The sequence below is a fragment of the Arachis stenosperma genome, chromosome 1, assembly GCF_014773155.1.
Source record: "Arachis stenosperma cultivar V10309 chromosome 1, arast.V10309.gnm1.PFL2, whole genome shotgun sequence".
NCBI classification, from domain to species: domain Eukaryota; kingdom Viridiplantae; phylum Streptophyta; class Magnoliopsida; order Fabales; family Fabaceae; genus Arachis; species Arachis stenosperma.
In genome coordinates this window covers 117,216,452-117,236,947 of record NC_080377.1, presented here as the reverse complement: position 1 = coordinate 117,236,947, position 20,496 = coordinate 117,216,452, and the positions used below count along the sequence as shown (strand labels likewise).

The 20,496-nt window shown below is 32.7% G+C and overlaps 3 protein-coding genes across 3 annotated transcripts; 2 read left to right on the top strand and 1 right to left on the bottom strand.

The window, feature by feature from the left end:
- Positions 1 to 9,895: 9,895 nt before the first annotated feature.
- On the top strand, positions 9,896 to 14,048 carry LOC130960700 (RNA-binding KH domain-containing protein PEPPER-like). The gene is made up of 6 exons (XM_057886148.1): positions 9,896 to 10,430; positions 11,089 to 11,347; positions 11,643 to 11,791; positions 11,948 to 12,205; positions 12,590 to 12,781; positions 13,581 to 14,048. The coding sequence occupies exons 1-6, from the start codon at positions 10,017 to 10,019 to the stop codon at positions 13,758 to 13,760; spliced, it is 1,452 nt and encodes a 483-aa protein (XP_057742131.1). The 5' UTR covers positions 9,896 to 10,016; the 3' UTR covers positions 13,761 to 14,048.
- Positions 14,049 to 16,059: 2,011 nt separating this feature from the next.
- LOC130967617 (uncharacterized) lies at positions 16,060 to 17,485 on the top strand. The gene is made up of 3 exons (XM_057892566.1): positions 16,060 to 16,314; positions 16,410 to 16,610; positions 17,260 to 17,485. Exons 1-3 carry the CDS (start codon positions 16,204 to 16,206, stop codon positions 17,293 to 17,295), a joined length of 348 nt encoding a protein of 115 aa, XP_057748549.1. The 5' UTR covers positions 16,060 to 16,203; the 3' UTR covers positions 17,296 to 17,485.
- On the bottom strand, positions 17,425 to 20,362 carry LOC130967612 (uncharacterized). The gene is made up of 2 exons (XM_057892552.1): positions 18,879 to 20,362; positions 17,425 to 18,104 (listed from the first exon to the last, which is right to left on the bottom strand). Exons 1-2 carry the CDS (start codon positions 19,965 to 19,967, stop codon positions 17,946 to 17,948), a joined length of 1,248 nt encoding a protein of 415 aa, XP_057748535.1. The 5' UTR covers positions 19,968 to 20,362; the 3' UTR covers positions 17,425 to 17,945.
- Positions 20,363 to 20,496: the final 134 nt, after the last annotated feature.

Genomic DNA, 20,496 nt, shown 5'->3' with positions numbered 1-20,496 from the left:
GCAAAAAGCAATGTTATGGGAAAGGCTCCTTATCTGATGACATGGAGCAGTGTGATTGGATGGTTTAGATTTTCTGGGGCTTACGTGGCATATGCTTTAGCGGTTCTTGAGTTGTTCACGTGTATGAAGGGAAGAGGTGGGTTTTTGGATTTTTGGATTTTTATCAATGATTCCAACCTTTTTGGTGTCTTCCCCATTACATCTGTGGCACTCAATCATACTACGTTTCCCTTATTTTGTTCATTTACTTCCTTATTAACAATCTTTTCTCACCTATTATCCTCTATTTTCCACATTATCACTCTTGTTGCTACTTATGTTTTTATTCTCAATTTGCATTTTCATATTCCTTCTCTTAATAAATCAATTTTATTTCATTCTTAGTAAACTAACCGTTATATTTTTAAATATCTTTCAATAAATTAGACTGTCCATAATGTTAATTTATAGTGTATTTATTATAAGCATAGTTAGCAGAACCGGACCGGACCGGTCGGTTCGACCAAAAAACCGGTGAACCGGACCTAGTATTGGTCCGGTTTGATATTTGGACCGTACAAGGTATAAAACCGGAACGAACCAGTCAAACCAAGAGTAAACCGGTGAGAACCGGTCAAATTCGGTAAGACCGATCTGACCGAACCGTTTGAAAGGCAAATTATCCAAAATGTATGATATGGGGTTCGAACCCCTATCTGCTGGAAGATCAAAACCTCTCTTTGCCACTGAGCTGTGTTGATTTACATTAATATATATGCAAATTATAATATATATAGATATCTTTCATCAAATAGTTTACTTTTATTTATTTTATTTTAATTTTAGTTATAAACTCACTCATTTTTAAATTAATTATATTTTTATTTAACAATAATTATAAACTCACTTATTTTTTCTTTTCATAATTATATAATATATTAATATTATTTTTAATGAATACATATAGCAATTTTTTATTTTACTTATATTCAATTAATTTTAATTTTAAAGTCACTCATTTTTAAATCAATTATATTTTATTTAACTATAAATTTTATTAATATATATATATATTAAAAAGATAAAAAAATTATTAACCATAATTTATTTTTTCTTTTTATGATTATATGATATCTATTAATATTATTTTTTCAATAAATAATTGTAGCATATAATAATAGGTAAAGACTCACATGCAGTTATCTTCATATGAAGTTAATAATTGAAAATCGTTAGATGATATTTAGTTAAACTTGTCAAATCATCTAACTGTTTTTAAATATCAACTTCACATGAAAATTAACTGTATGTAAGTTTTTATTTATAATAATACAATAATACAATAAATATAAATTAATTAATAAAGTATTAAAATTTGAAAATAATTATTATTTTTATAAAAACAAAATAAAAGTACTTATAATAAAGAAAAAATAATTAAATTTTACATAATTATTTAATTATACCGGGTTAACCGGTTCGACCAGTGACCCACCGGTTGAACCAGTAATCCAGTGACCCAATGATCTTACCGGTTCGATCACCAGTTCGGTTTTGACAACTATGATTATAAGGGAGAATTAGACTTGGTTCACTAAATTCTTTAAAGATGACACCTAGTTTTATATTTCATAGATAAAAAAATGTTATGTAGAAGTAAAACCAAGTAATTCAGTATATGCTTAAGGTATTCATGTAGTTGATTTACTTTTATTTTATATGTTCACTAAATTTAAACTCCGTAAAATAATGAACTAAAAAAAACCAGTGACGCATCACCGACCTTAACTCCATATGAAGAAGCTAAGAATAAGATGGCTCCATCAATAAAATTATCGGGTGGGATAGGGGTATTTATTTTCCATTATTATTGTGCCCATCTGGTGGCATGGAATTTTATATTTTTCTGTGAAATTTTCTATTTTCAATTGAGTTTAAAAATAAGATTTTCTTTGTAAATTTTTTGGTTCCCAATATAATTTCCCTTTTTTTCTTATTCTTTCGAGAATTATATTTTAAAACTTAATTAAAACAAATAAGAGAATATTAGATTTTTATAGAGAATTCTCATAAATAAATTTAAATAGCTTAAACAAAATGGTATAGATTATGGATTAAGGTCCAGTAATTAAGTTTTTTTTGAAAAAATAATTTAAACAATAAATTTTTATATTAAAAATAATTATGAATAAATTATTTTATATTTAATTTTTTAATTTTAAAAATATATTTTTTAAAAGAAATATAATAAAAACAATATTTTTTAATTTTTTCATAAATATTTAAATAGATTCTTAAAAAATTATAATTTAATTTTAAAAGTTGTACTAAATATTAATACTAATATTTTTTATAAATAAAAAATAAAAAAATATTTTTAAAATTTTTCAAATAAATCCTAAAAGAAATATGAACAACCATAATTACACTATTCTATATATAATAGTTGATGGATTTTTTATATGAATAGATAGTAGTACTAAATACTATTATATTTGTTGAAAGGAATGAGTCCGGTGATTTTTTGTTTGTATTTCAGAGCCGAATGTCCTTTTCCCAATTAAGATATTTGGGAAAATATCAGATTGTATCTTCCAATAAGATGAAGTTAAAACATTCTTGAAGAGATATTTGTCTATTTTATATTTTCATCGCTACCTCCGATACCGGTAAAATTGAAAGAGCCTTGATTGTATTCAGAATTATATTTTTTACTTTCTGTTTTTTTTTTTTCTAAAAATAATAATATGATTACGTTTCTTTTCATTTTTACCATAATAAAATAATTAATACTACCGATCCTAATTATAACTTTAATTAAGTGTTAAATTTTGATTTAAAAAGAGAGATTTTCAGGTCATTTCAATTGATAAAATATTACATTTTATTCCTTAATCATATTATTATATTTTATATATATAGTTGAATAATTGCATATGAAACCCTCCAAATAAAATTATTTGAAGTAATTAATTAAGTAGCCATTTATGTGACAGATAGAGTGATGATATATGTATAGAAAGAATTATAAATGTATCAGAAATATCAATATTTTAATTATTTTAATTGTTGATCTAAATTATAAAAAATATATATAATATATATTAATTAAAATCAATAGTTATAATAATTAAAACACCGATATTTTTAGTATACTTAGAATTTTTTAAATATACAGTAGTAGTTGATATTTGGTAGTACCTTATCACAAAAAGAGGGTGACGTGGAATGCCTAGAGCCATTGAAGTTGGATAAATGAATGATAGAGGTGCGTACGATTAATATAAGGTAGAAATTAAATCAAAACATGTGACCATAGTCTCCATATGAATTTAGTTGGGATCTTCATGTTATCTTAATATTATCTTCAACTTCATCATATAAGCTTTTCAACGAGTGGATATGATTGCATTTGCCACAGCTAAGACGCAATCTCCGCCATTGTGGACTTGACGATTTTATATTCACTTAGTGCAATTATCTTTACATTAATGCTATTTTTCAATAACATACAATAATACATCATAATCATAATCTACCTACAATCCACGTACGTAACATAAAGTTCATACCCATTCCACGTATTAAATTATAATAAATTCTTACAAATTTGGGATTACGGATATCACTAATGATTTTTGCTAGTTTTGTGTGTTCATATATAGTAGTTATTTTGGACTAAGTCAAAGTTCACGAAAAAAACGACGTAATTAATTTTCACATTATAAATTATGACAAAAAAATTTATAATATTAAATAAATTTTTAAAAAATTGTAAGAAATAAATATAATAAAAAAATATTTAATGACACATTTTAATTTATTAAATTATTAATATAAATTATAAATTATATAAAGTAAAACGAACAGAACAAAAAAAAAAGAAATAAATAAGAGAAAGTAAGAAGAAAATTTACTAATTTTTGTAAAAAATATTTTCTCTAAATTTTAATAAAAAAATATCATATGAGACATTTTAGTTATTAAATTAGTTCGTAATATATAAATATAATATATAATAAAATTATATTTCAATTTTAATACTTTAATTTTAATTTTAATTTAATTTGAATATAATTAAAGAATGCTATGTTATATATTTTAATTGTTAAATTTATAATTAGTTATTGATAATGATATATAAGAGAGATGAAATGAATGAAAAAATAAAAAAAATAAAAAGATAAAAAAACTTTTTATTTTAAAAAGAAGTATTTAATTTTAATTATAATAAAAAATGATACGTAATATATTTTAGTTGTAGAATTAGTAATATATAATAGATGATTAGAGACGTGAGATACATAGTATCAGTTTAAATAATAGAAAGAGGTTCAAGACTCAAGATACTTCGAATGCATGTCACTCGGAATATTGAAAATATGCACAGGTATAATGAATATAATTATGATGCACATTAAAAAAAATGTATACCTAAACTTGGGTGGAACTTGCGGCAATAAATATATAAGTTGAAAATTTAGATACAGTCAACTTTACATGAAATTGATAGTTGAGAATTATTAGATAAAAATTTTAGTCAAATCAGTCAAATTATGTAACGATTTTTAATTATCAACTTCACGTAAAATTGACTGCACCTGAATTTCTATAAATATATAATATACCGAAATAAGAAAGTATAAGGTAAGATAATTTGAAATTTAAAATTGAGCATAGAAGGTTTAGTGGGTAGCAGGGGTGTCACTATCTGAATTCTAACAGAGCAAACAAGTTGATGAACAAACACAGATGCTTACAAAATAACACATAATTTTGGGACCATATATTCCATCCTGCCTAAGCTATAAGTATGGACACACCCTCCCACTTCATCTCTCACCTTAAACGTCTATAATAATCGTCACGGTAAATAATCTTCATATTTTGTTTAGATCGGGTAACACTTTTTCAGGTTGGATATTGTATAACTAAAGAAACTTAGTATGTTGTTATTACGTAAAATATTAGAGAGATATTAGAATTTATTATTTTTTATTAGTAATTAATTATTAATATTTAAATATATAAACCAAAATTATGTTATTTAATTATAGAAGAATTTAATTAATAATTAAAAATAATAAATTTTATTAGTTGTCTAACATTTTTGGTTGTGTACAGTACCGTTATACGGCCTTTTCGCTTAACCTTGTATTGAAGTTATTGGATATACGTTTTTTTTCCCTTTCTTTTTCCAAAAATAGAAAAGTTGTTAGAGGGTTACAGGAAGCAATTTGGAATTTGGACGCTGCACTGTATAGGAGTGTTTGTGGTGCGGTTTGAATTTTTGAGTCAAAAATTTATTCGATTCGAATACTATGTTTATTTATAATACAATTTAGATTGGATAATTTTTTTTAGAATAAAGGACATTTTCGTCCCTGACCTTTTTTTTCGCGGACATTTTCGTCCTCAAGTAATAGAAAATACATTAAAGTCTCTGACCCCTGAAAAACGTGGACATTTATGTCCTTCCGTTAAATTCAGCCGTTTGCACTGGACGGAAAAGGATGAGCTGGCAGAGGTGGCGCTGAGGTGGCCGTAACGGAGGCCAGGTGGCATGGAGCATTTCGTAACAGGACATATAAGTCCTTGGAGACAAAAACGACGCCGATTTTGTAACCTCCCCCAATTCTCTGCCTTTTCTTCTTCCTTCGTCCTATTCCCTTCCATTCTTCTTCCTTGGCCCCTACCTCCATCACCGCCGCACAGCAGCGCCTCCGTCAGCCACCATCAACACCGGCGACCTCCTCCTCCCTCTCTTTTCGCGTCTTCTTCCCTTTCTCACTCCCTTACTCCCATTAGTCTCTCTCTCTTCTCACCCTCCTTCCACCCACTGTTCGTCCGCGACAACCTTTTCGGCGACCCACTGCCGCCGCGCCGCCGCCTCTCTACCGGCGCACCACCGTCGCTACTAGGACCCAACCATTATTTCCTCTCTCTCTCATTACTACCACTGTGCTTCTCAGGTCTTCTTTCTCTCTATTTAATTCACTCTGTTATTAATTAATATTTTTTAGTTAGTTTTGTTTAGCTAATTTCAATTTGGTTAGATTAGTTAGTTACATTAGGTTGTTAGAGAATCTGGCGTAGATTAGGTCTTGCTTGCTTAATGCTGTTGTCTGTGCAATCACTGTTTGTAGTTCATTATATTTAGTTTGTTCAATTGTTCTTGAGTTGTTAGGATTAGGGTTGGTTAATGAAAATTGCTGAGATTAATGTTTTACACTGCTGCTGTGTAAATTCTCATTGCCTGTTTTGGTTAACAATGAACTCTTATGTGCTCATTTTGCTGTCTAATGCACATCTCTATTTTAAAATGAGCTAATTCCTTTGATTTAATGATACACTTTTGTTAGGTTTCATGTAGCTTACTTTTGATATAATTGTTAAAGGAGATTTATGCCGGAGGTACTATTAAAATTCAAAACTTTTCTTGCTTTTGTTCCCTTCAAAAACAAATATTCAGCTAATTTACTTATCTCCTTCTACAATCTTTCTCTTTTCTTAATTTGTAATTTAGTTATCTCCTTGTTCACAAGATGGACATGAACTTTTATACTTATACTTTTTCAAGTTGAATATGAATTTGTGTTTCTGTAATTTCATTTGGCATCCTCATGTTTACCTTTTGCCATTCAACCATATTTTTCATCAAATGTAGCCATCACATACAAGGGTATCCATCAATTCATATCTTCCGTAAAGGAAGTGATATCAGGTAATAATACAAATAACTTTTTTTAATTCAATTTTTGAGCAATAATAAGTAGCTCATCTCTGTATCCCTTTAGATATTATGTACCTTTTATGGTGCTTGTTTATTTTCTTTATATTGCATTTTCCATAGATATGATATTACTGTTTTGGTGCATATCTTTTTCTTTTTCTTTTTTCTTTCTTTTTTTTATGTGCATCCTACCTGAATATTGCAACTCTTTGGTCAGTGTCTCTGTGATTAGTTTTAGAGATTTTCGATTGAATATAAGTTTAAAAATATGCTTCCTATTTCAGAGATGACCATGGAGATCATGATCATGAGTCCTATTATGGAGATCGTGATACAGATAGCCTAGTCAAGGTACGTATTATAGCGAAAGGACCCATTAAAGTGATTAGGAAGCTCATGAACCTGCTGACTTTTGCGAAGTTTTCTCAAGGTTCTTGCCTTTGATGGATAAATCTTACAGTAAAGTAGAAAGTTTCAAATCAAGTGCTAAGGTTCGGCCTGGTGAGAAGAAAGTGGACTCCTATGATGTTGATTATGAAGCTTTCCAAAAAGCTATTGTTGGAGGTTTTGTGCCACCATTTCCATCATCAGAGGATGAACATGAAACCCATCTTCCTGCAAGAGAGAGTAGTTGGAGTGCCTTAAGGCCTAAAGTTTCCTCTTCTCATATGAAGGAAATTGTCACAGCCCCTAAATCATCCCTCCCAAGGGTTTATTTCGATTCTATGTTGTGTATTCATTCAACAAAAACTTCATTTCCATCCTTATCATCTATATTCTATATTATCATCTTCTCTCTCGTATATCTCTCCAGATTCTGTTTTTTCGCCCTTGTATATCTCTCCTTGGAAGGAGGGTGAGAAGAGAGAGAGACTAATGGGAGTAAGGGAGTGAGAAAGGGAAGAAGACGCCAAAAGAGAGGAAGGAAGAGGTTGCCGACGTTGATGGTGGCTGACGGAGGCGCGGCTGTGCGGCAGTGATGGAGGCAGGGGTCGAGGAAGAAGAAAAGGGAAGAGAAATTTGAAAGATTGGGGAAGGAGACGAAACGGCGTCGTTTTCGTCTCCAGGGACTTATATGTCCGCTAACTTTTTGGCCCCTGCCACGTGGCCTCCGTTACGTGCCACCATAGCGCCACCCGTGCCACCTCAACCTTTTCCGTCCAGTGCAAACGGGTGAAATCAATGGAGGGACATAAATGTCCACGTTTTTCAAAGGTCAGGGGCTTTATGTATTTTTCATTGCTTGAGGACGAAAATGTCCGTAAAAAAAAAGATCAGGGATGAAAATGTCCTTTACTCTAAAATTTATTAATATGACACATTAAGTAACACTATACAATATATTTTTTAAAATTTAAGTTGGTTATTAATATAATAAATTTATGAAATTAGATAAAATTAAAATTTAATTAAAAAAAACTTGAGATATTGAAATCCTTCAATTTAAAGTTGATTTGATCTAATTTTATAAATTATTCATATTAATAATTAATTAAAACTACTAAGTGTGTGTTGTGAATTAGCAGTGAAAATAACGGAAGGACTAATATAACTAATTTAAAATCTTTAAAAAAAGAATTTGATTCAAAAATCTTTCGATGACTAATTTAAAAAATAAGTGATTTTTCAAAAAATAATTTGACCATTTATTCAATATTATAAGCTTAAGAATTAAAAATTTCTTTTGTCCGATAAATTAGACAACTCTCAATCCTAAATATTATATCACGACCACAATTACCCTATACATACAATCAACATTTAAGAATTTTACAACTTGACTTATGCCAAGTTTTAAATCCAAATGTAGCCTATTAAGAGGCACAAAATTTTACCACTTGCATTAAGTCTCAACTGCAGATTTAAGAGCTAAGACGGTGAAATTGTGACAGTATGGAGCCAGAATTTGAGTGGAGTTTTGTAAACTCCACGCTGAAAGTGAGAGCAACTTGGATACGTATTTTGGATCCGAACCTAACACTGATTATCCGTTTTGGGTTGGGCCTTCGTTCTCGGACTTGGGTCTTCTGAGCAGCTTGGTATTGGGTTTTTACAGCTAAACAAATATTAATTTCAATATATATTTTATTTTATTGATATGAAAAAAAGACATAGCATGAACGAAAAAAAGAAAAGAAAAGAAAGAAAGTTAATAGCTCAATATAGTAGTATGATTACTTTGTTTATTGGTTTATTTTCCAATATTTTATTAAGATTTTAATTTTTATCGACTAATAATATAAAATATTTTTACACGAATATTTAATGGTATATTATCATATCATAAAAAATAATAAATTATTGAATTTGTTATTTAAAAAACAAATAAATAGTCAAATTAAATTTTAAAGAATTATTTATTTTTAAATTAGTTTTTAAAAATTTTTAATCAAATTTATTATTTAAATATTTTAAATTAGTTATATATTTATATTAGTCCTTGTATTTTTTTAGTTGCTAACGCTGATGCTCGTAAACTTATTATATTAATAATCAATTAAGATTTTTAGATGTACGTTGTGGTGTCACTTAACATGTCACATTAGCAAATTTCGATATCATATAAAGGAAATGGCGGAAGAACTAATATGACTAATTTAAAATTTTTAAAGTTGTGCTTGTTTTTTAGAATAACAAAACACTAAAAACAAGACATAAAAGACAAAATTCAGAAATTTAGTGTTCTTGTATTCTAATAAAATAGAACAAATTATGAAAATTTAATTTATTCTATCTTTTTTTATTAAAAAATTTGAGAAAAAAAATATAATAATAAAAAGTATAATTATGAGAAATTAACAAGAATAATAAAAATAAATAGAAAATAAGTTGTGTCATTTATCAGTGTCTCTGTGTTTTTCTGTCAAGATGGACACAAAATATATTGTCTCGTCTCTGTAAACAAATACATGACGAATTTGATTAAAAAAAAGTTTTAAAAATTAATTTAATTATTTAACTTTTAAAAAACTATTTACATGTTTAAGAAATAATTATATAAATTTTTTTATAACATTAGTACATTAAAATTAATAATTTTAAATATCAAAATTATTAGAAATGGAGAAAGTATATATATAGGTTTAGCGAAGTTCATTTAATTTTAATTGAATAATAAGATAGATTAAAAGGGCCTGTAGTCTTCTAGACCTAAATTCCCAAATTCCAAATTACCAATTGGAAAAGAATAAGAATAGTAGTTAAGATTAAGAGTAATAGCGCTAACTTTTAACTAAAACTACAAACCCTTAATCGCTTCAATTCGGTTGCAACTTGCGACACAGAACCTAAGCTCCACGCGTCCATGGCTACCGTCGAACCAATCCAGAACGGCACCTCCAACAATGTTTCCCAGCCACTTGCACCGGCAAATGCCGCCGCCGCCGAACAACCCTCCACCGCCACCACCACTACAACCGCCTTAGCGGCAGCCGCCACCGAATCCACTGCCGTAGGCAGCGCAAACCCTTCAACCGATGCACCCGAATCCGAGGCGGTTCCGGCACCTGAAGCTGCCGCAACCGGCAGTACCACCACCACTCCGCCGGAGAAGAGATGGCCTGGTTGGCCCGGCCACTGCGTGTTCCGGCTCATCGTGCCGGTGCTCAAAGTCGGCAGCATAATTGGGCGGAAGGGCGAGCTCATTAAGAAGACATGTGAAGAGACTCGAGCTCGCATTCGCGTTCTAGATGGTGCTGTCGGCACTTCCGATCGAATCGTGAGTCTCTCTCTCCATAGTCCATACACATCTATATTTATTGGGTTTTCTTTATCATTCTTTTTCTCAGTTCGTTCAAAGGTTTTCTCTTTATAGATCAGCTCAGAGAAAAAAACACGCATTTAACTTTATATACTCCTTCCTCTGAAGCTAATCACTGTTTTCCTTGGTTAAATGCAGTTTCATTAATTTTGGATATACGTTACTCTACCTTATCCTTTATTCATTAAGTCGTATGTTATAACTAATGTTGTAATTTGATTTCATGTTTGCTTTCGTCGTTCAACTTCAATTTTATCATAATTCATCAGCTTTTGATGAATTTAGCTATCGAAACAGTATTAATAGGATTAAATTTCAAGGCTACCCGTATGAAGTAGGTTCCTGCAGGATTTCCATTGTTTAAGCAGGTTACTTCGGATTCTATCTTCATCCCTGTACAGTCAGTGATACTACATGATTTTTTGTCTTGTTACAGTAACTTTCAGTATAGGTTGGGAATTAGCTCACCAATTTAATTGGTTTATATATCGTACAGAATGCAGATGATTCTCGACTTCACACTGTTGGCATCTCAAAATGTTTATGTGTACATGAGGATATTTTATTAATTTGTATCGAATTCTTTTGAATCTGAATGTGGATTAAATGTCTGTAGGTACTTATATCAGGGAAGGAAGATCCAGAGACAGCATTCTCTCCTGCAATGGATGCTGTAATGAGGATTTTTAAGCGTATATCGGGATTATCTGAAACTGAGGGCGAGAATATGACATTGGGAGCTGCCGGGGGCAATTTTTGTTCTATCCGTTTATTGGTAGCATCAACACAGGCCATCAATTTGATTGGAAAGCAGGGCTCGTTAATCAAATCCATACAGGAAAGCACTGCTGCTTCTGTTAGAGTATTGTCAGGCGGTATGCTTCCTGTCACATTTATGTAATTTTACATAATGAACCTATGATTTTCCCTCTATTTTAACAGCAACTAGTGATTTTGGGTTATTAAGGTGTGCTGAATTCTATGTTCAATCAGATTTGTGTTGGGTCGATGCTCTTTTCTTGAGCCTAATTTTTGTGCAGAGTCCAATTTGACTTAAGTTTAGATTCCTGTTCTCATTTTTATGTACCTAACGAAATGAGCATTCTTTTTTAAATACATTTTTGGTTAAAAGATCGGAATGTTTCTGATGCCAAATCATTTTCATGATAGACGAGGTGCCATTTTATGCTGCGGCCGATGAAAGGATTGTAGAGCTGCAGGGAGAAGTCTTGAAGGTGCTTAAGGCACTGGAAGCAGTAGTTGGGCACCTGAGGAAATTTTTGGTGGATCATACTGTTCTTCCCCTATTTGAGAAAACTGTAAGTTTGATATCTTCTAAACGTATTATTAGGCTTAAAAGCTGATTCCAGTGTATATTCTGCATGTTGGACTGCCATTTCATTTACATGAAGGCTATCTTATCTGGTATTGCTCTACCTTACTCTAAGATATGTGAATCCTTTGTTTTGTTCAAGTACAATGCAACAATCTCCCAAGACCACCAGGTGGATACCTGGGCTGACAAGCCATCGCTGTATAGTGCTTCCCAACCTTCCATTGTTGCTGATGTTTCTCTTCCAACAAAAAGGGATGCTCTCTTTGTTGAGCGTGAAAGTCAATTGGATTCATTACTCCCTTCCTCCTCAGTGTCACTGTACGGGCAAGATTCTTCACTTTCCGGTCTTCGTTCTTCAGCTCTGGGCCGTGCTGCTGGTGCTCCTATTGTTACTACGGTTAGCATTTTTTAGTGACACATTTTTATTTGGGTACTATTTGCTATTGAAACTCCGTTGACAAAATATATCTATGATAATAATTTACAAAGTGTATATAAGATTTATTTTGCAAAAGAAAAAAAAAAGAATATCATTAAGACAGAGAGAAGAATAATACAAGAAAATGGAGGATAAGGGATTCTCCATACAAGAGAAGAAGATCATAGGCTTTACTTAAATTAGAGATTAATCATCAAATCCTATCCTGTATAACTTGCTTATTGATAACCCCTTTCCAATTCTAGCATATATGCTTGCACCTTGGTCTTATTTCCCCATTTATTTTGCCATTGATTATCATGATAACTCTCACCTTACTCCCATATTGTTTGCATTTATCAGGTAATACAAACAATGCAAATACCACTGTCCTATGCAGAGGACATAATTGGTATACAAGGGACTAATATTGATTACATTCGCCGTACTAGTGGAGCCATATTGACGGTGCAGGAGAGCAGAGTGCCTGATGAAATTATTGTGGAAATAAAAGGCACCTCATCTCAGGTTCAGTTGGCACAACAACTGATTCAGGTACTAGAGCTGGGCCTATGAAAAGAAAGTTAAAGTTACATTGATCTGGTTCCATTGTGTATTATAATGAAAATGCCTAAGCATATCTGTATATTTTGATAGGAATATGTTAGCAAGTATTAATGCAGAAATAGGCTTTATTATCTTAACAAATTTATTGCCCAGCTGCTCAGTTTTATAGCCATTATTGCTTCCCTTATTTGAATGATTTAGACACTTGCTATTTAGTCTATATCCCCATTCCATGTATGGGTTAAAAGTTATAAACCATTTCACTTGATAATTTGATTGAGATGTTGAAAGGAAGTAGTAGAAAGGGGATTGAGACGTTTCATCAGTTTAGCATAGTTTGGCATTTTCGTTCTGTATATTTTGGTAGGAGCAGAAGACAGATAAACTGTTTTTTTCACATTTCCATAAATACCACTCTAAGCAGAGCATTAGTAAGTAGACATCATCTTAAGTAGTCAAAACAGATGACCATTATTGAATGTATACCAGACCTGAATAAACCTATCCTTAGATAATATTTATCTCAGGTTGATGGGGTGGGGTTGCACTAACTGTATATTTGTTCAGGAAATGTAGTTATTGCTTGGATGTAAGTTCATACAATAGATAGATATACATGCATGTCACCAGGACAATCGTAAAAGTAATCATTAAGGAATAAAAAGTTTTGCACGATTGTGATTGTGATTCATATCCTCTCTTTATGTATGTATATATTGCTTAGTTTTTCCACCTCCAGTTTATATTTGCTTTTGCTGAGAGAAACGCTTTACTCTGCATTTTACAGGAAGTGATAACTAATCACAAAGAGCCTGCCGCTAGTGCTTACAGCAGGTTAGATGCCGATCTGAGGTCTACTTACGCCCAATTGGGCAGTACATCATACTCATCATCTTCGTTGTCCACGCAACCTTACAGCGGTTATGGTTCTTCTGGTCTTGGAGGCTACAGTTCTTTCAGACTTTAAAATGGTTTCGCTGTATTCACAAGGAATCGATTTCTAGTTAGTTTGTTCTAATATATATATGTTGGGTTCCACATGTTTTTTTGTTTCTTTTTTTTTTATGATATCATGTAATCTGGTATTGTGGCTAAGAGTGGAGTAGTGCCATAGAAAATGTAACGCAATATTAGTCAATTTCATTATTTTAGTTTGTACTTTGTAGTGTATATTATGAGAATTGTAGGTTTTCACTAGCAACTACTCACCAAATTATGAGCAACTAATCATACATTTTCTTTTTTGGTATCGTTATTTTTGTGCCCAGTGTTATACATGCCGTTTCTTATTGTCACCCAAACATTTATCATAAGCTTGCATTTATAAGTCGAATCCAAGTATTGGATATGCTAAGCTTAGGGCGAACATACTATAATTTGGAGGTATATTCATTGTGACTCCAAAATTATTTTCCATACTAGTGAAATTTTATTGATTAAGTGGTTTGAATTGGCTTATTTGAGTGCGGAAAGTAGAGTTCATATTCAAATTGATTTCTATTCAAATTGATTTCTGAAATTTTTTAAAATAAAATATTTTTATTATGTTTTAAATACATCTGGATGCCTTTTTTTAAAACATAAGAGTATATATTCATTTTGGTCTTCAAAGAATTTTAAATCAGATATTTTAGTTTTCAAATAAAATTAATTACTCGATTGATCTCTAACAATTAATTTCGTCAGTTACTTAGGTCTTTGGCTCCGTTAACTTTAACAGAAGACAAAATGGTTCCTGAAAACTCTAATATGTGACAAAATGATCCCTGACTCCTTTATTCGAAAACGACATTGTTCTTTTCCAATTTTTATTATATCTTGCATAACTCTAACATTCATACTATCATTCTTCATCTTCAGTCTTCTTTTCCATCTTTTCCTTCCTCCTCTTTAGTTCCAAAATTAAGCCATGGTGTAATTGTCACACGTGTCGCACCTATCTCAACATGTGATGAACCACACACTTTCTAAATCTGTGACTAGTACATCTACCTCCTCTGTACTTCACCCACCAAAAGCATCCACTTTCACATCCTTGATAACATCACCTCCAACCCCGACAATGTCCGCGACATCCTCAAGACCAAGTTCCACAACTACTCTAAGGGCACGCATTTCTCCACTCTCCGGCAAGCAATATAGATTATTGGACATTAGGATATCATGAGAAGATTCTCCTTCGACATCATATGCATATTCTCATTTGAAATAGACACCGAGTGCTTCATTCCTTCTTTCCTGGAGTCCAAGTTGGCAGACAGTTTCGACCTCGCATCCAATCTATTACAACAAGCAATGTCATCGTTGCTGCTCATATAAAAACTGAAGCGATTACTAAACATTGGTTCGGAGAAGAAGTTGAAAGAAGCGATCGGAGTGGTGGACAATGTGGTCATGGAGATGTTAGGGCAGAGGAGGAGGGAGATGGCAACGACAACAACGAGTCTTAACAAATTAGACGTGCTGTCTAGATTCATGGGATCCATCAAAGATGACAACTAGTTGAGAGACAAAGGCATTAGTTTTCTGAGTATGAATTTGTTGAGAACAAGTTGAGGATTTTTTTTTTCTTGTGAACATTAAATTTATAGAGTGTGTGTTGTGTAGTTTGAAGTTATAGTGTTAGACTGTTAGTGTTATGGGAGATATGATAGAAATTGGGAGAGAACAGTGTCGTTTCCGAACAGAGGAGATCAGGGACCATTTTGTCCCATGTTAGAGTTGTTAAAGACTATTTGTCCTCCGTTAGAATTAACGGAGTAAAGGACCTAAATGACTGACGGAGTTAATTGTTAGGGACCAATCGAGTAATTAATTTTAGTTAGGGACTAAAGTGTCTAGTCTGAAATTCTTTGAGAACCAAAATGTATATATACTCAAAACATAATTTTATTGAATAAAAGTCAACAATACTTTGGTTTTAAGAAAAATAAAAACAAAAAACGTTTTTAATGCTTAAATTTTTTTTTTTTAAAGTCAATCTAAATGTAAAATAATTTTTATTTACTTTTATTTATAAAGGTTTTTTTTTTCAAAAAACAATCCAAATCTACTCTAAATGAGGTAAACAATGTTAACTAAGTGATAGTTAAAAAAATTGAAAAAATGTTTAAACATGAAAAATAAAAACAAGGGAAAGATAAAAGGAAGTAAGTTGGATATACATTACAAACTTTTGATAAACATCAAAAGCAAATTTTTATAAACATAATGTCTAAATTGTTTTAAATTCAAGTTTTCTATAAATATGGCAAGAATATTTCTGAGTACATTAATAATAATTATTATTATTAACATGTGCCAATATAGTAGTAAATAGTAATAGTACTATAGGCTTGTTTTGTGAAGAGAGATAGAGCTTATCCTTAACCTAATCTTTGACCCAGCGGTGTTTGGAGGTTGCAGCAGCAATGCCGACGCTGAACTTGTTCACCAACATCCCCGTCGACACCGTCGTTGCTTCCGACATTCTCAGAGACGCCACCAAAGCTGTTGCTAAGATAATCGGAAAACCCGAATCCGTTAAGCACACCTCTTCTCTTTTTCTTGTTTCTGCATTGCACACCTCTTGTTCGATGAAATTACTCTGAATCCCTCTGGGTTCTTTCTTTTGCAGTATGTGATGATACTGTTGAATGGGAGTGTCCCTATTGCGTTTGCTGGCTCTGAGGAGCCAGCTGCTTATGGTGAACTCATCTCCATTGGTGGCCTTGATCCTTCTGTTAATGGCAAACTAAGTTCCACCATTGCTGACATCCTGAAAACTAAGCTTTTCATTGATAGTTCCCGATTCTATATCAAGTTCTATGATGTTCAGGTCTATTCCTGCTTTCTTAATTCATATTTGCAAGTATTCGCTTTATTCTTATACCCCATGTCGATATTTCATAAGTTCCCTTCTCTAATTCACTCTTTCCTTGAATTTGGAGTTTCACTCGTTAAAAAAATCTTAATTTTATACCGTTGTCCAATCACATCTATTCTTTTTAAACTATCATGTACGCTGTCAATGTAAAAAGATAGATAGTTTTACTGACTTATCATTATTTGATATTTCGTGTAAAACTGTTTTAATCTGGCAGCACATCTTATTATATATCCTTCCATTTATGATGGTATTTTTTTCCGTTATAATGCATGTAATTTAGTTCAATATTGAATTCGCAAAATTGTTTAGCAGTAGTAATAGCTTACAATATCATACAACATATGTGGCCTCTTTTTTCCTCTTAATCCTTACTCGTATAAGGTGCTACCTAACGTTTTCTTTTGTTTTCCAATTCTGGACTTAGAATTTGCTAAGATATATAAGTATAACACTAATCATGCTTGTTGGTCAACAATGGTAATGCCTATGAAAAAGAGATGCCTTTCCATGAAATAAATGGCAGAGTTACAGCTTTTCTTTGTAACTTATTTTCTGCACATACATTCTTGATCTAATTTTATTTGTTTTTTCTGTGCAGCGCTCATTCTTTGGGTTCAATGGCTCAACCTTTTAGATCAGACTATAGTTGTGGGCTTGGACAGGGACAAAATCCGGCTAATGATCATTCTATCGACCGTGAAAAATCTGTTGTATGCATGATTGTAGTTAACCAATAAACTTGATATATAAATTGTGTAGGATTGTTAAACAATACAGTTGTCCTTTTTATGCCATTCATTCTGATATTTTAGAATTCATGCTTTACATTGAAATGAAAGTTGGAGTCTACTTGAGTACACTGTTAGTGTAGAACTAGGAGAAAAACACACATGACAAGCTAAATCACTTAATGACTTCTAAGCTTAAACCTTAATTTGCTGTGTTCCCACAACCACCTTCGCTTCGTCAAAAATCCATGGACAAACTTTTGGATTCGACCCAGAAGCCACTACTCATGTAGAAGAGAATTCACACAAGCTTCCATTTGATCTCAGGCTAGATAAAGAAGAAAGAGGAATGCGATCAATCTCAAAATACAGCAAATTGCATATTCCAGCGCATACACATATCATCGCTTTAAATTTGCAAAGAGAACACAGCAAACATACAAATCTCTTGGAAGAACAGTGAAATACAAGGGCCGCAGTCATACATGGGAACTTCCCTTTTGTAATCCATGTTTCAACGGAAGTTCAAGAAATTGCAAGAAAATCCTCCCTCATATCACCATCCATATTTTGCTTGTGTTTCAGCTTTGGTAAGCATACCCTTTGCGCGCCGCTCTGCGAGCTTCATTTCATTTTGTTTCATATCAAAATACAAGGAACCAATTTGATGCTTCCTCTTATGCAGCTTTGACGGCTTCCCTTTCGTTGATACAGGCTGCAAGAGAACAATTAATATATGGTGAATTATATGATAAAGATGTAAGTTTACAGATCTTTCCTTTTATGAGATGAAAGAGAGATTGAGAAAGTTAGGACCCACATTTTGAACAACAATAAAATAATAAAAAATAACTATAAAAAGAATTTATATTCTCTCTCTATACAATTTTAAGCTGTATAGTAGGGTGTCCCTATATATATACAAATTAGCATGGTACCAATACAACAGAGTTCCCATTGGAGTCAAGTAATATTTGAATATGGAAACAGTAAAACACCAAGCACTTTATCTATAATTTAAAACATTGTCCATCATCATCCCCATTAAATTTATTTTCTAAGAGAGCCCTATAATTTATGGCTTTTACTTGTCACAAGGAAGTTCAGAGTTCTCTCAAATAAGTTTTTCTTCTATATTCCCTGATGGTAAACCAAAAGACCAGCCCTATATTGAGCTATTGACTACTCTCTTCTGTCTCTAATCATCCATTTTCGAGTGCCAGAGATTTAAACTGACAAATGACCATGATATCCGCATTTCCACATGCATCAGAGTTTGATGAGACAAACAAACTATTACACAGAATAGCTATGTCCTATATATGAAATTCAACATTTTCAACTCAATTAAAACTCTTAACATTAACATGTCCTATATATGAAGTACTATACCAACACAAAAGATGGCAGCTTTATACCATGAAATTCGATCCAAACAAATCTAAGGGAATTTACTACAAAAGATGCACAAGCAGGCAAAGAGTAGTACCTGATAAGAGGGTCCAAAAGCTATCCCAGTGAGCTTGACCTGATCCTCTCTTGGCCGGTTCTTGATCAACTCATCCTGCTTCACCTCTATGATTTCCGAGGGAATCTCATTCCTTCCTCTCTTCTTCGGAAATATCGCCGCACTCTCCGCAGGCCCAGATGCCAGCGGCTCTGCGGTCACTGAAGCTGACGACCCATCACTCCAATTATTTCCATAATCAGCATATGCACCATAATTTGCATAGGCACCATCACCATTTCCATAACCAGCAGTTCCAGGAACCCCATCCTCTGGCTGAAAACCCGAACTTTGATCATAGCCAGCACCATAACCGCCGTAACTAGTACCACCATCCACGTAATAACCTGACCCTGCATTCTGGTCACTCCCATATTGATAACCGCTGTAACTCTCATAATTCACATAACCAGCTGAATTTTGATCAACAACAACACCGCCATCCGAAACACCAGAACTTGAAGGCAGAGCTGGTTCTGGCTCCGGTTCCGGTTCAGATGCTGGCGCCTCCGTCTCAATGATGGATCTACGGCCGGAACCAGAACTGGCTTGGACGCCTAGGGTGGCGGAGTTGCGGGGCGCCGGAATGCTGGATAAGAATGACTTCACCGATGGAGCTTGAATTGAAGACGCCATTCTCCTTCTTCGGTTTCGTTCTTCTTCTTCGTCTTCATCATCGTCATCGTCGGGTGCGGAAGATCTAGAGATGGGGATAGTTGGAGGCCTGAATTGAACCACCTTTTTGGGTTGTGGTTGTGGTGGTTGGATTTGGGATTTAGGTTTGGGGAGAGAAGTGAAAAGGGAAGAGCTTCCGGTGAATTTGGAGGAAGAGGGTGCAGACGTGTCGTCGTTGTCATGGATTGCGGTAACTGAATGTTGATTCGGCTGAGGAAGAGATTGAAACAGCGAAGAAGAAGAAGATTTGGGTTGAGGAAGAGAAGAGAAAAGAGAGGAGACAGCGCTGCTGGAAGACGACGTCGTTTTGGAGGGAACAGCTGCGGTTAGTTTCTGCTGTTGTTGCTCATCTTCTTCTTCGTCTGAAGAAGCGTAGCTCGCTAACAGAGAATCCATGATTGAATTAGGGGTTAGGGATTTGCAATTATCAATTAGGAATTACGGATTTTGAGATGAACAATTTCAACATCCAAACCCTATATTTGCTTCTTCTTTTCTTTTTCTTTTTTAACTTAAGTGAAATATATGTATTTGGGCCATATATATTGGATCATGGGAAAATTATTGTAAGGAGAAAGGCCCAAAACTGAATAACCACTCTGGACATAAAAATAAGTCCAAACTTGTTGTTTGTAATATCCTCATTTTGTGAAAAAAAAAAATGCCAGAGGTCTTAGCTCAGGTGTAAACCATATGTCTCTTAATATGCTGTATTTAAATTTGAATCTATAGGAATTTTTCAGTATTGTGTGAGTGTGTTGTGGTAGAAAACCAAAAAAAATAAAAAAGAAGTGAGTTTTTTACTTTTTATTATTTCATCTGATGGATTATCAAAATTCAAATATAAAATCACATGAAATTTTAAATTAGTTTTTTATCTCTAAATAAAATTAATTTCATCAATGTATGTAAATATTCACATGTA

Coding starts and splice junctions, on each gene's coding strand:
- LOC130967617 (XM_057892566.1), top strand. CDS start 16,204: ATGCCGACGCTGAACTTGTTCACCAACATCCCCGTCGACACCGTCGTT. Junction 16,315..16,409: donor TAATCGGAAAACCCGAATCC/GTTAAGCACACC, acceptor TTTCTTTTGCAG/TATGTGATGATACTGTTGAA. Junction 16,611..17,259: donor TCAAGTTCTATGATGTTCAG/GTCTATTCCTGC, acceptor TTTTCTGTGCAG/CGCTCATTCTTTGGGTTCAA.
- LOC130967612 (XM_057892552.1), bottom strand. CDS start 19,967: ATGGATTCTCTGTTAGCGAGCTACGCTTCTTCAGACGAAGAAGAAGAT. Junction 18,105..18,878: donor CTTTTGGACCCTCTTATCAG/GTACTACTCTTT, acceptor GTTCTCTTGCAG/CCTGTATCAACGAAAGGGAA.
- LOC130960700 (XM_057886148.1), top strand. CDS start 10,017: ATGGCTACCGTCGAACCAATCCAGAACGGCACCTCCAACAATGTTTCC. Junction 11,348..11,642: donor TGTTAGAGTATTGTCAGGCG/GTATGCTTCCTG, acceptor TTTTCATGATAG/ACGAGGTGCCATTTTATGCT. Junction 12,206..12,589: donor GTGCTCCTATTGTTACTACG/GTTAGCATTTTT, acceptor TGCATTTATCAG/GTAATACAAACAATGCAAAT.